At 41.7% G+C, this 16,266-nt stretch overlaps 1 protein-coding gene across 7 annotated transcripts in view; it reads left to right on the top strand.

Moving 5' to 3' along the window:
* LOC114550738 (muscleblind-like protein 1) overlaps positions 1-16,266 on the top strand; it is a 70,748-nt gene that overhangs the window by 7,182 nt on the left and 47,300 nt on the right. For 6 of the 7 annotated variants that reach the window (XM_028571571.1, XM_028571563.1, XM_028571551.1 and 3 more), the window contains exons 1-2: positions 130-232; positions 14,417-15,474. In XM_028571571.1, the coding sequence (XP_028427372.1) occupies positions 15,301-15,474 (174 nt within the window). In that variant the 5' untranslated portion in view covers positions 130-232; positions 14,417-15,300. Of the gene's footprint in view, positions 1-129; positions 233-14,416; positions 15,475-16,266 lie in introns of those variants that run through there. The other variant, XM_028571543.1, reaches the window with a different exon arrangement.

Below are 16,266 nucleotides of genomic sequence, written 5' to 3'. Positions count from 1 at the left end.
GAGCGAGGAAGTGAAGGAAAGGGAGGGAAGGAGGAAGAGGAGGAGGAGGAGGAGGAGGAGAAGAAGGTGGAGGAAGGAAAAGAGGCAGGGGAGGGAGAAAGCTAAGGAAAAAGGAGGGAGGAGGGGGCGGTGACGGAGGGAGGGAAAGAGAGGAGTGCCGCGAAGCAAGCATGAGGTTTTCACTTTCCATTCTCCCCTCAGCAGCAGTCAGATGAGTCCTTGCAGAGATACAGTAAGTCTGTGCTGTTTACTCTGTGTATGTGCGCTGTGTGTTACTTTGTGTTTGTTTATTGACACCAGACTGAGTTGTCCCTGCTTACATTTTCTGCTCTGTTCTGCCATTTCACTTTGGGAATTTTTATTCACCATCTGGATGTTGAGTGTGATGTGTTGTCTGAGTGAGTTATATATTTCTGTTTGAGCGTGTGTGTACATATGCAGATGGCCACCGTGCTTGACTGCTAATGTGTGGTAATTTGAGGCGGGACAGTTTTAATGTGGAAAAGAGCTGAGCAGACAAAAGAATGGGTAACGTTAAAGTGTTTAATGTTCCGCAGAGTAGTTAACACACACACACACGCGCACGCACGCGCACGCCCGCACACGCACAGAGACACACACAGTGACACACATTCCCTTTTCTGGCGGACTAAACTCTCACTGTCCCTCTCTCTTTCTCTCTTGGACTACACTGACATCCCTGTTGTGTGACTCCTACTGTTAACACTAAAGCTAAATATGCGCTCACGTTCATGGATGAATGAATGAAAACACACACCGACTCACTCAGAAACACACTTACACATAATGACCAGCCCTGCACTCCTCACTGTATAATGACTGCACTACTGGTGTTTACACTACAGCTGCCCTCAGGAAATGATTAAACTGCTGCTTTACCCAGGCCTTCTTTACCTGTGTGACACACACACACACACACACACACACACACACACACACACACACACACACACACACACACACACGCATTAGCACAGATACACACACTAGATGATCATTAATAAATGAAAATAAAAAAAAATGGGGAAAAACTCTGTATTTTGAATATAAGTAGGATTTCAGAACACTTCTGTTTGTTTTGCATTAAAAGCGTAATTACTGAAATAGGTTTAAAGTGTATGAAATGCATTCCTGTAGCTTTGGGGTCTAAACCCTTTTCAGTTTAATCTCCACAACATGCACAACTCATTTGCCACTTTTCCATAAGCTTTGGACACCTGCACTGTGCTGTGAACAACTGTGATCAGAGATTATGATGACAATTTTCCGTACCGCATGCAGGAAATGATAGTAAAAGGTATCACTAACTTTGATGACATTTTGGAGGTTCCACCAAACTGTTATGAGAGCCTGCTGGCTGTAGTTCATATTTCTTTTCTCCAATTTCTCATTTGCAATGTTTGAAACTGATCCACTGACAAAAAAAGATTTAAAGAAAACATTTTTTTTTTTTTATTTAATCCAATTTATTGATATATACCTTTTTATTTTTCAATAAATGAGTTTGCACAGTTGCTAACTTTTATGTGACTTTATAACGACTTTCTGTCGCTACAATCTTCACAATAAAAGCCTTGCAGGTAAAAAACGTTTTCTGTAATATCATGGCAAATCAGAGCGGCTCAGAAAACTGAAAGTAGTGGAAATAAAATACATATTGGAATAGAAGACGTTGCCTGAAGATCTTGCCTGAATAGAGAGGTGAAGTCCCTCCCCTTCCGGTGGACCTCATGGGACCTTAAATCGGAAAAAATATTAACGGTAGTGAAGAAAGTCTCAGTTAGCCGTAGGTTTGTCATATGACCACTTATATACCACCGCTCAGTGAACTCCATCTCTCGTCTCACACAATTTACGTCACCTAGCTTCATGCTCAACTTGCTCGCTAGCTAGCTAGCTTAGCTCTGTTCCACAACGTTCCGTAACGCTATCTTTTATCCAGTGAAGTGTTTTCAGCAGCAAGAGAACAGGCGAGATCCTCTGCTCATTTGAGTAACATTACATCCCCGGTTCGATACACAGAGACATCGTAGCTTCAGCGAGACGTCATGCGACTTTGAAGTGTGTAGTCTTTCTAATTACGTATTTTCACAGTCTTATACTTTAACAGTTTAACAATAAACTGAGACTTTCTAGACTTGCGAAATTATCTATTAATCGGATGAACATCATATGTGTAATTCATGGCTCAATTCAAACGGGATCAAAAAATAATTTGTCTTTCCCCATTCAGTCCTGTTCATATTTTTTTCGAAAGATAGGTCCCACGGACCGTAAGTAGAAAAAGGCGTGACTTCGGCTCTCTATGTTGATGGGAATTTGCGTGTGGCCCACCTACGAATATGTATTACCAGAGGAAACACTGTATGAATGTTTTATTTACCCATTTGTTTTTTGTAGTACAACCGGTTACCGTGGTTTGAACTCTCAAATTTGACTTTATTATTTACCATACTGATGCTGCAATAGACACTGCGTCTATCTATATGTTCCCTGTTGTTTTGAGTACACACCCGCTTCTCACACGCTGTTCTCAACACCTCTGTCTCTCTTTCACAGTGTCACTTCTGTGTCTTCAGTGTCTGTTTGTTTGTTTGATGGCTCACTCTGTGTTTGTCTTTTGGTGTCTGACTCTCGACTCTCAGTGGGTTGAAAAAGCTTCTCTGCAGATCAGAGCAGGCAGATCTACAAGGTCATTAGAGTATAGAACAGCGAGAGCGCAGAGGCTGATACATACTGAATTTAACAGCACACAGGACTCTGACCAAACAACTGCGTGTGAGAGAAGAAAGACTCTCACGCAGAAGAGAATGCATGGTTACCTGCATTTGACCGTGTTGATTCTTGAAAATTGAGCAAAGCAGGTTTTTTTTCCATGAATCTGTCTTTTTTTATTTTCCTCCCCCACCTTCTCATTTCATCCCTCAACTAATCTGTCCTTTAGAAGTGATGTCATCTCCCTGCTCTCCTCACCAGGCACAGGGCATGTCTGTCGAATGCAGATGAGTCGTGTGATTGTGTGTGTGGGAGACAGTTAATGTGTATGTGCATAATGACATGGGCACTCTGATACCCTGATTTGTATTATTCAATTAGAAAGAAAAAAGAAAAAAGGGCGGGTGCTCTGATAAAGGTGACAGCAGGAGAACGTGAGTGAAGGCGACTTTGAGTCCCAGAAATTCAACGCAGAGAATGTAACCGGCAGATAGACAGTCGGTCACTCAGAGAAATGGTTGGGGGAGTCCTACGAGGCCATTTGGCAAGTGGCGAAATCACAGTGAGTCAGTCAGTGGCGTATGATTGCTGTTTTCCCTGCCGTCTGCAAAGCTGTCACTGGACTAATGCACACTAGTGGAAGATGTAATATATAGTAAATACAGTTGGCTCCACGGTGGACCTCTGTGATTTCCACAGATTACGGTGTCAAACTGAATCACTGGTCATAGACAGCTGAAGAGTACAGATTTTCCCCTGTTTGGCCAAACACTGCAAAGTCTGTGCTTCATGTGTGTGTGTGTGTGTGTGTGTGTGTGTGTGTGTGTGTGTGTCTGCCATTTGGAAAACTAATTTTTGTAATACTTTCTTTCCTCATTTGGAATGTGAAGAATTCACAGAAGGCCAAATCATAAGCATTACTGTAATCATCTCCATCTATGAGCTTCATAATCTTTACAACAATTTTGCTATTAAGCTTTTCAGCCATTCAGCTTCTAATCAGTGATCTTATTGCTGTTACTGATCCGTCTCCTGTCAAGGATTTTCCACTGGCATAACTTACCCTTATCTCGCTGTACTCATTGTGTCTCTGTGTCTGAATCCTCTCTCTGACTATGCTCCCATCTCATTACATGCTGAATAGATGCACCCTGTCTTCCACAGGCCATGCCACCTGTTCCTCCCCTCTGTCTACCTGTCTGTCATACCTATCTTTATCGCTTCCTCGTTTTTGCTTTTGCTTTTTGTCATTCTCTTATTCACCTGTCTGCCTGCTGCATGTCTCAGTGTCTGTCTGTCTGTCTGTCTGTCTGTCTGTCTGTCTCTGTCTGTCTCCATGACTTTCGCTCTCATTCTCGCTACCCTCCCACCCACACACGTATATACTCATACACACACCTCCTCCATTGCTATTCCTGAGAGGTGTAGACTGGTCTGGCAGTGGGGTTGGTTTATGTCCATGAACTCAATGACACCCTGCCGCTGCATTACACCACAGTGGCACTACCAGGTAGCCACACTGCAGTGAAGATACGAGTGAAAATCTGTTGTATAGATGAACAAAATATATGCATATGCACAATCCATGTAACTGCCCCCTCTCCATTACACACACTAACAAATAGTTAACAATTTATTTAAATGTGCATGACAGTATGTCATATCCATATTCATGTGGGTGTCTGCTATAACTGCCTCTCCCCTGTCTCTGTGTGCATGTCAGGCTGTTTAAACATTTGCGCTGATATCACAGTGCAGACGACAGCTTGCACACGTGCCACTTGACTGCCCTCGTTGTCTCCCCTCCCCTCTGTTTGTCTTACAGCTAAAGGAGGAGGGAGCCATAGATTGTGTGTGTGTGTGTGTGTGTGTGTGTGTGTGTGTGTGTGTGTGTGTGTGTGTGTGTGTGTGTGTGTGTGTGTGTGCGTGTGTGTACTGTATGTGTGTGTGTGTGAGATAGAAAAGGCGCACAAGAGAGATAGTTGATGTTGTGCATATGCATACATATTACTCATATGGCTGTGTCCTGAATATCAATGCACTGACTGACCTTCCATTCATCGCTGTAGTTGGGTGTCCTCCGTTAATGATGCAGATCTGCTGTCTCATGGTTTGTGATCAATACTAATGTGTGTGTTTGTGTGTTTGTGTGTTTGTGTGTATGTGTGTGTGTCTGTGTGTGTGTGTGTGTGTGTGTGTGTGTGTGTGTGTGTGTGTGTGTGTCACAAGCTAGGGATAGAATAAAGTCTAAGATTACCCTGATGGTACAATCTGTGGAAACATCATCATAATGGAGTATCATTTCAGAATGCACGGGTGGGGCTGAGCATTGGTTGGACAGGGTTCATTGCGCGAGCATTATTAATACTGTTAAGTAAAAGTAAAGTAAAGTAAAGTATTTGAGCTCATTAATGTCACTGAGATGGCCATCACTCAGTGTTCCTCAGACAGTTTAAGCAGAAAGTAAAAAAAAAAAAATGTATGGAGACCAAACGCAATATCTTTGTGTAAAAAAAAGTAAAAGTAGAAGCTTATCGGGCATCCATTATTTACAGTCATGTAATTGTTTTCTTAATGAGCCATGTCTCCTTTATTAATGGGAATATTATGAAAATATGATTTTTATTTAAAGAAAAAGTCTTGAGATCCCAACCCGCTACGATGCCAGCTAGCAAAAAGGTAGCACAATAACTGCCTCTATGTGGCTAATATCTTAGTGTGTTAACTCAACATTGTTTGTCTGTTTGTGTAAAATGAATAAAAGTTACATTGGATGTTCTGCTACCTTACATTGCAACCAAACAATGGCGACTGTAAAGAACATCTGAAAGGGTCCGTCAATAAACATCATAGTACCCTAGCTTAACGTACAATAATAACACAGTGCAGTAAGTAACATAGCACTAAATTGCTAGTCATGATGACTAAATCCACTGTTATATGTTTCATGAAGCACTCAATGGCCTGCTGTTTTGTATTCCTGTTGGCAAATTGTGTCACCAGGGTTAACTTTGACAAAAAAAATGTAAATCCTGAAATGGCACACAACCCCTCAGGCTCCAGCTCACTTCCTGGTCTAAGTCAAGTGATCAGCCAGCTGATGGTCAGCAGCTTTGGGTTCGTAACGCTGCCACAACAATAAACTGAGAGAAACCGTGTGCACCAACAAAGCAATCAAGTACACAGTAAGCTAACACTGTGTTTTCATATAAGCAGCAAATACTGGAGAATGAAAGTCCTGCACCCTCTGCTAGCTAGCCAATGTTCCCCCGAGCATTTTATTTTGGTCATCTCTGTATTAATCCTGCACTCATTCCTCTAAACACGAAATATAGCAGACGGAAAGCAATGTAGGAGTTCCAGTCACCGCCACAGCCGTTCATAACATTACATTTTCAGCAACTTTATTTTTATTTTTTTATTATTATTATTTTTATTAGAATTGTCAGCATCCTGGTCTGCCTGTTTTTGTGGTTTTGTCCCAGCTGTTTTGTTGCTGTTAGTTTCAACAGGATTGTAAATGAATTTTGAACTAACGTTATTGGCAGATAACTATTTTTTTAATTACTAAAATGAAAGATTCTGCTTATTTGAGCAAGAGGTCAAGCAGGATAAGATACATTTGACCAATCAGAAGCATAGAATGTGTGATTCTGCAGGTCATAGAACAAAACAGCATTTAAGCAGTAATTCATTTGTCCATGGCGTTGTTCTGGTTCGCCGACAAAAATTGTACGCAAAGATATGTTCTTATTTAGTATTACTCTAGTTTTTGTTGCGAAAAAATTGTTGTCAATCAATATTTGTTGTCATAGTTTTTGTTGAAAAAATGAACACGGCTCTGGGCTAAGGTCAGGCTGTGGCATATCGGATTTGTGAGATTAAAATTTTTTTTTGTCAGAACGTTATGAGGATTTCTTCAATGTTAGATTCTCTCATCCTTGCAATGGGACACAGGTTCCATTCCAGTGAAGGTTTCTGATCTCTCCAGAGAAGATTTTCTTTACTTTGGTTTGATCAAGGTATCAGTATGTAAGAGGCGTTTTGTCAAACATTTGGTTTATACAGTAGAAAGTGTTTTTTTTTTACCTGTTTCAATGACACTTAACTTAAATCATTGGATGACACAAGCATTTTCTTGTTATTGCACCTTCTTGGCTAACTGCTCTAGCCTCATTAATGGACCTGTGAAGGAGTCTAGTGGGTGATACTGCTCAGACGTCATAGACCTCATTTGAAAAGTTGCTGTCTTTCATATGATTTCCACCATATACTGCTCTGATATCAGGCTGGACCTGACACTTCACCACTTTGTCCTTGCTTTAAACATGGTTTCCCTAGTTGCCGTGGCGATGATGACCTTGCAGCAAATTACTGTGGTACTGCAGCAAAAGGTGTGTGTGAATACAAGGAACGAGACGGAGAGATAGAGAGGGGCTGAGACAGTGGGCGAATGAAATGAGGGCGGCTACTATTAAAAGACGAGCCACGTTCACAAAGTTGTTTATGTCACATGATACTCGGAGTGCAACTTAGCAGAAGGCGAGCTGATTTCCAAGAAGGAGAAGGATTTGAGGGGAGAAATAGCTATAAAAAAAAAAACCACTGAAGCAGACGCGTGAAGAGAAAAAGAAAAGGAGAACAGGTGGGGATCAGAGAAAGATAAATAAAGAGAGATGAGAAATGTCAAGATGGTATCACAGCGGAGCGCCAGTAGTGCTTTGAAATGGAACCAAATTTAGCTTTTCCCCACCCTCCTTTTCCCGCTGATTCCTCCTCTTTTATACCTGCCAGATCTACTTACTTTCTGCTCTTACTACCAGACACCAACCTCTGTCTCTCACCAACTCATGCCTATTGCTCCTGTTTGACTTCCTTCACTCTTCCTCTAGCCTCTATCCTTCCACTGTCCCCACCTCTGGTCTCCTTTTCTCTTTTTCTCTCTCATAGCTTTCCCCCCTCTCTTCTTCCTGTTTCTCCTATCAGAATAAAGGGCAGCTCAGGTCATATATAGATGATATCCTGGTTGGCCGGTGATGCGGTGTAATATGAAGCGTCCAGCATCTGCTTTTTGCTGCTGCAGTCAGCGCCCTTTAACCTCTTGCATTACTAAATGTCCCCTCCCTCTCTCTTTCCCTCCCTCCATCTTTCCTTCTCCTTTTCTCTCTTTTGCTTTTCCAAAGGTGCAGAAGTTATGCCATTAATCATCCTATGGGACAAAGCATGATCATTGGATTCTGAGACCCTCACTGAATTTGTAACACTTCAGGAATGTCTGAACTGTCAACTTGCCACCTAAACAAACTAGATCTTTTGGTTTGCATGACAGCAAGCGCAAGTGCACTTTAGAATATATAGTATAGTATACACTGGGACTCTCATGGGGAGTTTGTTTTGAAGAAAATTGCTCCTCTTATCTTCCAGTAGATTTGGACTATTGCTCTTTTTGTTTCTCTGTCTATTGTGTTTAAAAGGTCAGCCATAGGAAATCAAACGTGGATGAACTTGCTTTCTTTCTTTCTTTTCTTCATCTTCCTTCATTTTTTTCTTTTTTTGCTGAAGTCATTTAAGGTAAAATAAGGGGCTCTCATCTTTGGCCACTGTTCACTCCATTTTTCCTCATTCTTTCTCTCTCTCTCTCCCTCTGTATTGCTTTCAGATGCAGGGCTGAATGTGGCTTGTGTTAACAGCATGACAGGCTCTGCCATAAAAGAAAGTGCAATTCCATGTGGCTTGCCCTAAGCAAGGCACATTACAGTAATATATCAAGACACGCAGCTCAGCGTTAATTTCATCAACAGCAATGAAAAATATTTGTTGACAACCTTTACGATGAAAACAAGAGAAAATAAAAAGCTGTCTGGATTTATCCTGCAGAGATCTGAGCAGCAGTTAACCATAGTCCTCAGAAATCCACCGTGTTTAAAATGCCAGGCGAAATGTAATGGACACCGGCCGAAAAAAGTGACATCTGGCGAAATTTCTGGCGGCACCTGAACAATCCCTGAAGTGGAACGTCGTGGATATAGACTAAACAGAAAGTAACCTTTTGTAAATAAAAAGCTATGATGACACACATAACTTTTTTTGTGAATTAATAAAAGCTAAATAATAATTTGAAAGATGGAAAATGGATAAACATGTTTTTTAAAAAAAAAGATTAGTTTCTGTGGAAAATGATGAACAGAATCCAGTTTTTGCTGTGAACATATTTTAGCGTTCCGAATCATGTAGCCTGTTAAAACACATTTACTATGTCTGTAATCAGGTCTTAACAGTCAGTGATTCAGTAGCAGTGGTGTCACTGGAGGCAATCTGAATGTTTTTCCTGGAGAGTTGTCATACTCATATCCATGAAATAATCCAGAGTTGGCACCTTTTTAGCAGATGGATTAGCACAGGATCAGGTGGCTTCCTCTAAACGAGGAGATGGAGACGTGAACCCCGGTGACACTCTGCATTGCATTCTGTTTTGTGTGCACCATATGTCAGCAGCTGAAGTTGACAAAATTTTTCGCTAAGATTTTACTCTCCATACTTTCAATGAAGTGTGTGTGTGTGTGTGTGTGTGTGTTGTGTGTGTGTGTGTGTGTGTGTGTGTGTGTGTGTGTGTGTGTCTTTAGCGAGTTTGGGCATTAGGGGGTTGGGGGTCGCGTACTGTAATATCCCCAGCCTTCGCTACCTCCTCTACAACTTATTACCTTGGCTAGTTGATCTGATGGTGTAATAATATCTCCTGCCTCTGGCTATGGGAAATGGCCACATGTATTATTCACACATGCTAAGATGCTTATTGATGACTGCTTTATTTATATGTCCTCAACGCCAGAGTCATTTCTCACATTTTACTCCCTTAGTTTTAATCCTCTGTTTTGACTTGAGCCTCGTCTAATGATCCTCACTCACTCTCGGTTTTCAAATGGGTTGGGCTTGTTTGATGGGAATTTAGTTCAAGGTTTTGGCACGAGATATATCCGTGTGGAACTGGGGCTAATAATACATGTAGGTGGAGCCCCATTTATTAAATGTACTTTATTTGATGTCAGAGCTCACGGCGGCTCATTTTGTCACAGCTGTTTCCACTGAGGTATCACACAAGTGCTGGGTGAAAATCCACAGAAAACATAACTCCTTTGAGAAAACTAGCATGACATTGCCTTAGGACTCTAGGGTAAGTTTGTCTAATCCAATGTGTGTACATTTTCCAGCTATTTGCTTATTCGTGCAGTGATTGTAAATGGGACGTATTCCCTTTTATGTCAGTGCTACTGGATGTTTAGTGGTTTTTCTCTCTGAACTCACGTTTCCTCTCTGCTTAGAACCATAGCCTCTGAAACAGCAACGGCGGAACTGTGGTGAGCCATGTTTCTGGCCCTCAACTGGTACTTTAGGCATACAAGTGTATGCTTTTTTTTTTCTTCTTTTTCTTATTGATAACCAGTTTTAAAACTTTGCTGGCCATTTTTATGACAAAGATCGTCATTTACTTTCCTTCTCTCTCTGCCTCATACTCACCCATTCAAAAATGCTGTCCCTATTATTTTACGTGTTCAGTGGTGGTTTTTGTGTTGAGTTAATACATGTAACGTACAGTTGAGTTGATCCTATTTCTAAAAAACATTCATTAGGGATGCACGGTTCAGAAAATGAATTCGATTTGATATTGCTTTTAGGCTCAAGATTAAATTCAAAATCGATTTCCAAATCCAAAATGATTCTCGATTAAAAGAACGATTCACAGTATGTAAACGTAGTTACTTTTCCCATGTGACTGCAGTAGACATACAATAAAAAATAAAAAATAAATGTTTTTATTAAAAAATATGAATCGATTTTTTGAATTTTATAAATCAATTTTGAATCGGTAGAGCTTGAATCATGATACGAATGTGAATCGATTTTTTGCACACCCCTAACATTCATGATCTGTTTAGAAATATATAGATACAGTATACATTTACTGTTTAGTTTGCTGGCAAGTTTCAAAAGTGGATCCTCATGCAGTTAGCTACAACATCTAATGTCTCGGTTTACTTTTGGACGGATTCAGCAACAAGCGCTTGAAATAATGTCATTGCATATTGCACATCAAATGAGAGGGACGACTGAAAAACACGAGTGAAACCCCTGCTGTGTACTGTAGACAAGCCTTCAGCATGACCTACAATCAGAGTGGCCGTAAATATGAACATACGACCCAGGTTGGAAAATACCAGTAAGTCCCTTTACATAAATAAACTTTCTTGTGGTCATTTGCATTTTATATATAGGTCATCCTGCTTTTATTTGCATGCAAGAAATACCATCTACCATCCTAACATCTGGGATTTACTGGTGCGATACAGAGAGTTATAGAAGAGGTCAGGAAGCGAGTAAGAATAGGCGATGTGGAAGACTAATTTTGCCACTCCATATTTAATGCACTGGTAATGGTAGCCCTCTCTGTATTCTCTCTCCTTCACACAGTCTTCCTGCCAGATACAGTGGGCTGTCCTGGCCTCTTTCTCTTGTCCACACACACACACACACACACACACACACACACACACACACACACACACACACACACACACACACTGCTCAAAATATCAGCTTTGGGCTCAAAAAGTAGTTCACCACAGCACAGACTTGACGGCCCAAATAGGAGAGAGCATGACACATAAGCAATCAATGTTTGACCAAGACCAATGGAGTATTTTTACTTTCTTTTTTTTTCTTCTTCCTCTCTCGCTTCCCTCTTTAGCTCTGCTTATTTTTCTTCAAAACCACCACTATCTTTTTTTTTAATTATTATTATTATTTTGTTTTGCAGTATTAGTAATTCCAGATCCAAAAAACAATCCCTTGATGCTCTATCCCTGTTAAATATCATTAATCTGGAATGGATGTTCAGTGTATTTAGGGTTATTTTCAAAAAAAAAAAATGGCTGTAAATCCCTTTTGAAATATTACCCTCTTTCAACCTCCTTCAAGTCTCATCATCTGTTGATTTAATTCAGTTCCTAGAATGCGTGGTGACAGAGAAAAATGCATGAATTTGTTGCATTCACTACACGTAGGTTGCAAACCTAGTAGGCCAATAATAGTTGGCTGAGAGTGAAAGTTTTTCCAGCCAAGTGCAGGACTTGATATCTATCCATGGTCAGAGAACATTTTTCACTTAAACAAGGCTCATACCATTGTATTTTGCATGTTTTTCTTCTAATTGATATAAATTAAATGTTTCTTTTAAAGGTCCCATGACATGGTGCTCTTTGGATGCTTTTATATAGACCTTAGTGGTCCCCTAATACTGTATCTGAAGTCTCGTTCCTGAAATTCAGCCGTGGTGCAGAATTACAGCCACTAGAGCCAGTCCCACAATCAGCTTTCCTTAGGATGTGCCATTTCTGTGTCTGTAGTTATTGAGGTGGACCTCATAAGGAGCAATATTCCAGATCGGCCCATCTGAGCTTTCATTTTCTCAAAGGCAGATCAGGATACCCAGGGCTCGGTTTACACCTATCGCCATTTCTAGCCACTTGGGTTCCATAGGCAGGCTGGGGGAACGCATATTAATGTTAAAAACACGTGAAAGTGAAATGTTCATGCCATGGGACCTTTAAGTGTTGTTTTGGGAAACTCTGGCATTGAATGCAACAAAACAGTAACCACTGAATGCAAGCTTCTACATACAACCTTTTCACATCATTCATCATTGTCTTTATGGTTTCATTTTTTAACAGAAATAGGTTGGGAAAGTGTTTGACAGCTGACAGTAGAGTCTTTCATGTTGTTGCTTCCCAGAAGCACATGAACACAAAATAAACTCAACAAGCAGTGTCACCCTAGCAGACACAGAGAAGGGTGTTCTGTTTTTGACTCAAACCAACTACTAGTATCCGAATATAGATCTGACCATAACTGTGACATACGGCTCAGAAGTATAGAGGAGTACAACACATATTCACTCGCAGCGCACCAAAAAACAATGCTTGGTCAGGTGCTTTTGGAATTAGTTACTGATGCAAAAAGTCTCCTATGGCGCCTCAGTCAGATGCAGGGGCTTAGCCCTTTGGCGTCATTATTCGACGCGCTTTGTCGGAACTCTTGGCGTCACTTTTGGACGCTCTGGGTCATTTTTCAACGTGCAGGGTAAAACCACTTAGTTTGGGTTAGGGAAAGATTGTGGGTGGGGTTAAAAAATGTACGTTTAACTATCATGAGGAACAACAACAGGACAGTTAGGTTTAGGAAAAGATCGTGGGTGGGGTTACAAAATGTACGTTTCAGTGACATGCGGGACAAGAACGGTGAAAGTCCTGTGTTGTTTGACCCATCTACCACCCCAACCTGCCTCTTTACGCAGATTTTGGTCTTCCATACTACTCGCTACCGCTCTTAATACTACGTCATCTTACAGTGCCGCGGTCAAGCTGTTGCTATGCCTGGTGCGTTCCAAACAGACGCTAAAGGGTGATTTTTGTGTTGGTATCTGACACTGAGAGCCACTGACCAAGCGTCAGTACTTCACAAGTTGGGAATGAGAATGGGTTGAGGAGTAACATATTCTTCCTGCACATTTAGGGACAGGGCTACTCAAGTAACAGATTACTTTAAATCTTTAAAGTCATTTTAAAGTTGCTCACAGACTTCTGTCTGGGTGGTTACTTTAAACAGAAGTCATATCAGTGGAAACCACCATATTCATAAATACATTACATCTGAGTGTGGGGGACTTAGAAGTGATGTAACCACATGTGGGATGTAGGGTTAAGGGCTCTTACTGTAAGCGTAGCAGCCGTACTGTAGGAGTTTTGGGTTGCAGTCTGTTCTTTCAACATCCGGATGTGAGCAGAGAGGTCAGGAAGTGTTCTGGATGAGTGGATTTAAGGAGTATTCCGGAATGTGTGTGGCAAAATAAAAATAAAAAGCAGAAATATTTCACATTCCTTTCTCTCTCTCATGGTGATATCATCTAGTCCTTATCTCCTGGCCACCTGCCAGCAGGGATACTAGAACCATCGAGCCAGCTGATTGGCCTTTTCCAATCTCACCACAGAGTTGTGGTTGTATTGTTTTAGAGATGAAGAAACATGAAAATGCAAGTTTGCAAGTCTGTGATAGTTTTTTTATATTGTACTACTGTTTTCAAAGGCTGAGCCTTGCAAATAATACAAACAATTATTTATAAGTAATTACTACAGTATTTTATACTTTAAAAATCTGATTCTCATAAACCACAGTCAAAATTTGCATAATTAATATTGTTGCATAGAATGCTGCGTGTATATTAGTATTAAACGTATGGGACAATGTTTTGGACGGATGCATACTCCATAAGTCTTCCCATTTTCCTTTTTCTTCTTTATTCTCTGTTTCTTGATCTCTCTCTTCTTCATGTCATCCTTTGAAATAAATTGCGCCTGAATGTGTGAGCTTTACTGTTGGCGATATAGTGTTTGATTCGATTATCCAGCTGAGAGCCTGGCGGTCTCTGTGAGGGCTTCTGTGAGGAAAAATGTTCCAATGAAGCTTGTGTGTATGAATCTAAATGTGTGCCTAAGTGTATTAACCTTGGCCTGTGCGTTTTTGCGTGTGTTTGTGTGTGTGTGTGTGTGTGTGTGTGTGTGTGTGTGTGTGTGAGAGAGAGAGTGCGTTAAGCCATGCTTCACTGACACTCTTTCCTTCTTCTCCACAGAGAGAAGTGCCTTCTTTTGGTGACCCCCGTGGCTGTTTGGCTCCACTGAAGCCGCCTCTGCCTCTGTGCCTGTCCATGTCTGCCAGAGTTCCAAGCCACACCTGAAGCCCCAGGACTGCCAACCCCGTCCACTGAGCCATTCTCCACGCCACTCCATCTTCCCTCCATCTCCGTCTGCCAGTCAGGCCTCTCTCCATCCATGCCACTCAGCCCTCCTCTGTGGAAGCCAACCACTCCCCACTAATCTGCAAACAGAGCCTGATACTGAAGACACACAGCTTTTATCGGCTCCTGTGAGCGGAAGAAGATTGTCTCTTTGCCGTCCAGTCCAACCACAGCCTTCTTCCTTCTCATCCTCCTCCTTCTGTTCATATTTCTCCTCCTTCCTCCTTTCCTACAGCCCTGCATCTTTTCATCATGGGCCAGCTCGATCGATAACGTGTTTTGCCATTCTTTTCATCTGACAGTTCAGCCGAGGAGAGAGGCGATAGGCAGAACTGGTGTGTGTGTGTGTGTGTGTGTGTGTGTGTGTGTGTGTGTGTGTGTGTGTGTGTGTGTGTTTGAGTGAGAGAGAAGGAGAGAGAGAGCGATTACAAAGCAAACCCCTGTGGCCGTCACCAGCCCAGGACCTGGGTGACAGGCGGTGGAGGATTCCTATTACAGCCGCAAACAGACTCTTAGGATGGGCTGCTGTTAGGCGAGTCCCAGGCCTCACAGGCTTCACCTCAGAATCAGACCCCGGGGGACAAAACCTCTTAAAAATAGCTTTTTCCCATGTCCTTTACTTATTCTTTATCATCATTTGCCCCAGTGTCATTAGAAGCACGTAATTGCATTTGCTGGATATCTATTCCTCTTAATCGACCCCTCCTGCCTGGTTCGAAATGGCGTTGAATATGACACAGATCCGGGACACAAAGTGGCTGACGCTGGAGGTTTGTCGGGAATTCCAGAGAGGAACGTGTTCACGACCGGACAGCGAGTGCAAGTTCGCCCACCCTGCCAAGAGCTGTCAAGTGGAAAACGGCAGAGTCATTGCCTGCTTTGACTCGCTCAAGGTGAGTATAACAAATACCTGTAATGTTCATTCATCACTGTCTTTTTTCGTCTTCTAGCGTGCAGTCTTGACAAGCATTGTCTTCAGGATGTTTTGCGCTCTATTTTGGGGTTTAAGGATGCCAAAACTGGTTAGACCTAAAGAGACGGTAAAGCTGTAAGGAAACCTGATGCGTTGTTTCTATAGCCATAACGTTAAGCCATGGCAACGGGATAAATACATACAGTATGTGTATAAAATCCTTTTTAGAGTGTGCATGTGTGTCTTGGTGAGCTGAGATGAGGCCGTGATCGCATTAACATCTGTGAATCAGACTCAGAGTTTCCTTCACTGGCACACAACTTTAGTGCAGGACTGTCGGTTGGCACATTGCGAAGGTTTCTGTGTGATCGTCACATCAACAGGCTGAATGGGAAACAGAGAAGTAGGGCAGCACACTGTGTATTTCATGTTTGTATGTGAGTCTGCGAGTGTATGTCTGTGTGTTATTTTGAGGTCATGCAGCGCAGTGGGGTGTTCTCAGAAGGCTCTGTAATTTACTGTCTATTTTTGCCCTGGCACTGGGACAACATACTCCCAATATGCAGCTCATCTCTCTCTCTCTCTCAGAGACAGGGGGAAAGAAAAATCAAACAGGGGAGGAGATGGAAAGAGTCAATGGACCAGGTTGAGAAGTTGTGAAAGAAAATAAATATGTATATAATATATACAGTATAAATATTAATGGATTGAGTACAGAACGCTGCATATTCATTGTGGCATGAAATTTTTTCCTGATGCTCAAAAGAATAGC

Source organism: Perca flavescens, chromosome 3 (genome assembly GCF_004354835.1).
Source record: "Perca flavescens isolate YP-PL-M2 chromosome 3, PFLA_1.0, whole genome shotgun sequence".
In the NCBI taxonomy this organism is placed as follows: domain Eukaryota; kingdom Metazoa; phylum Chordata; class Actinopteri; order Perciformes; family Percidae; genus Perca; species Perca flavescens.
Note: the sequence above shows the minus strand (reverse complement) of the source record. Positions and strands in the feature narration are given on the sequence as shown.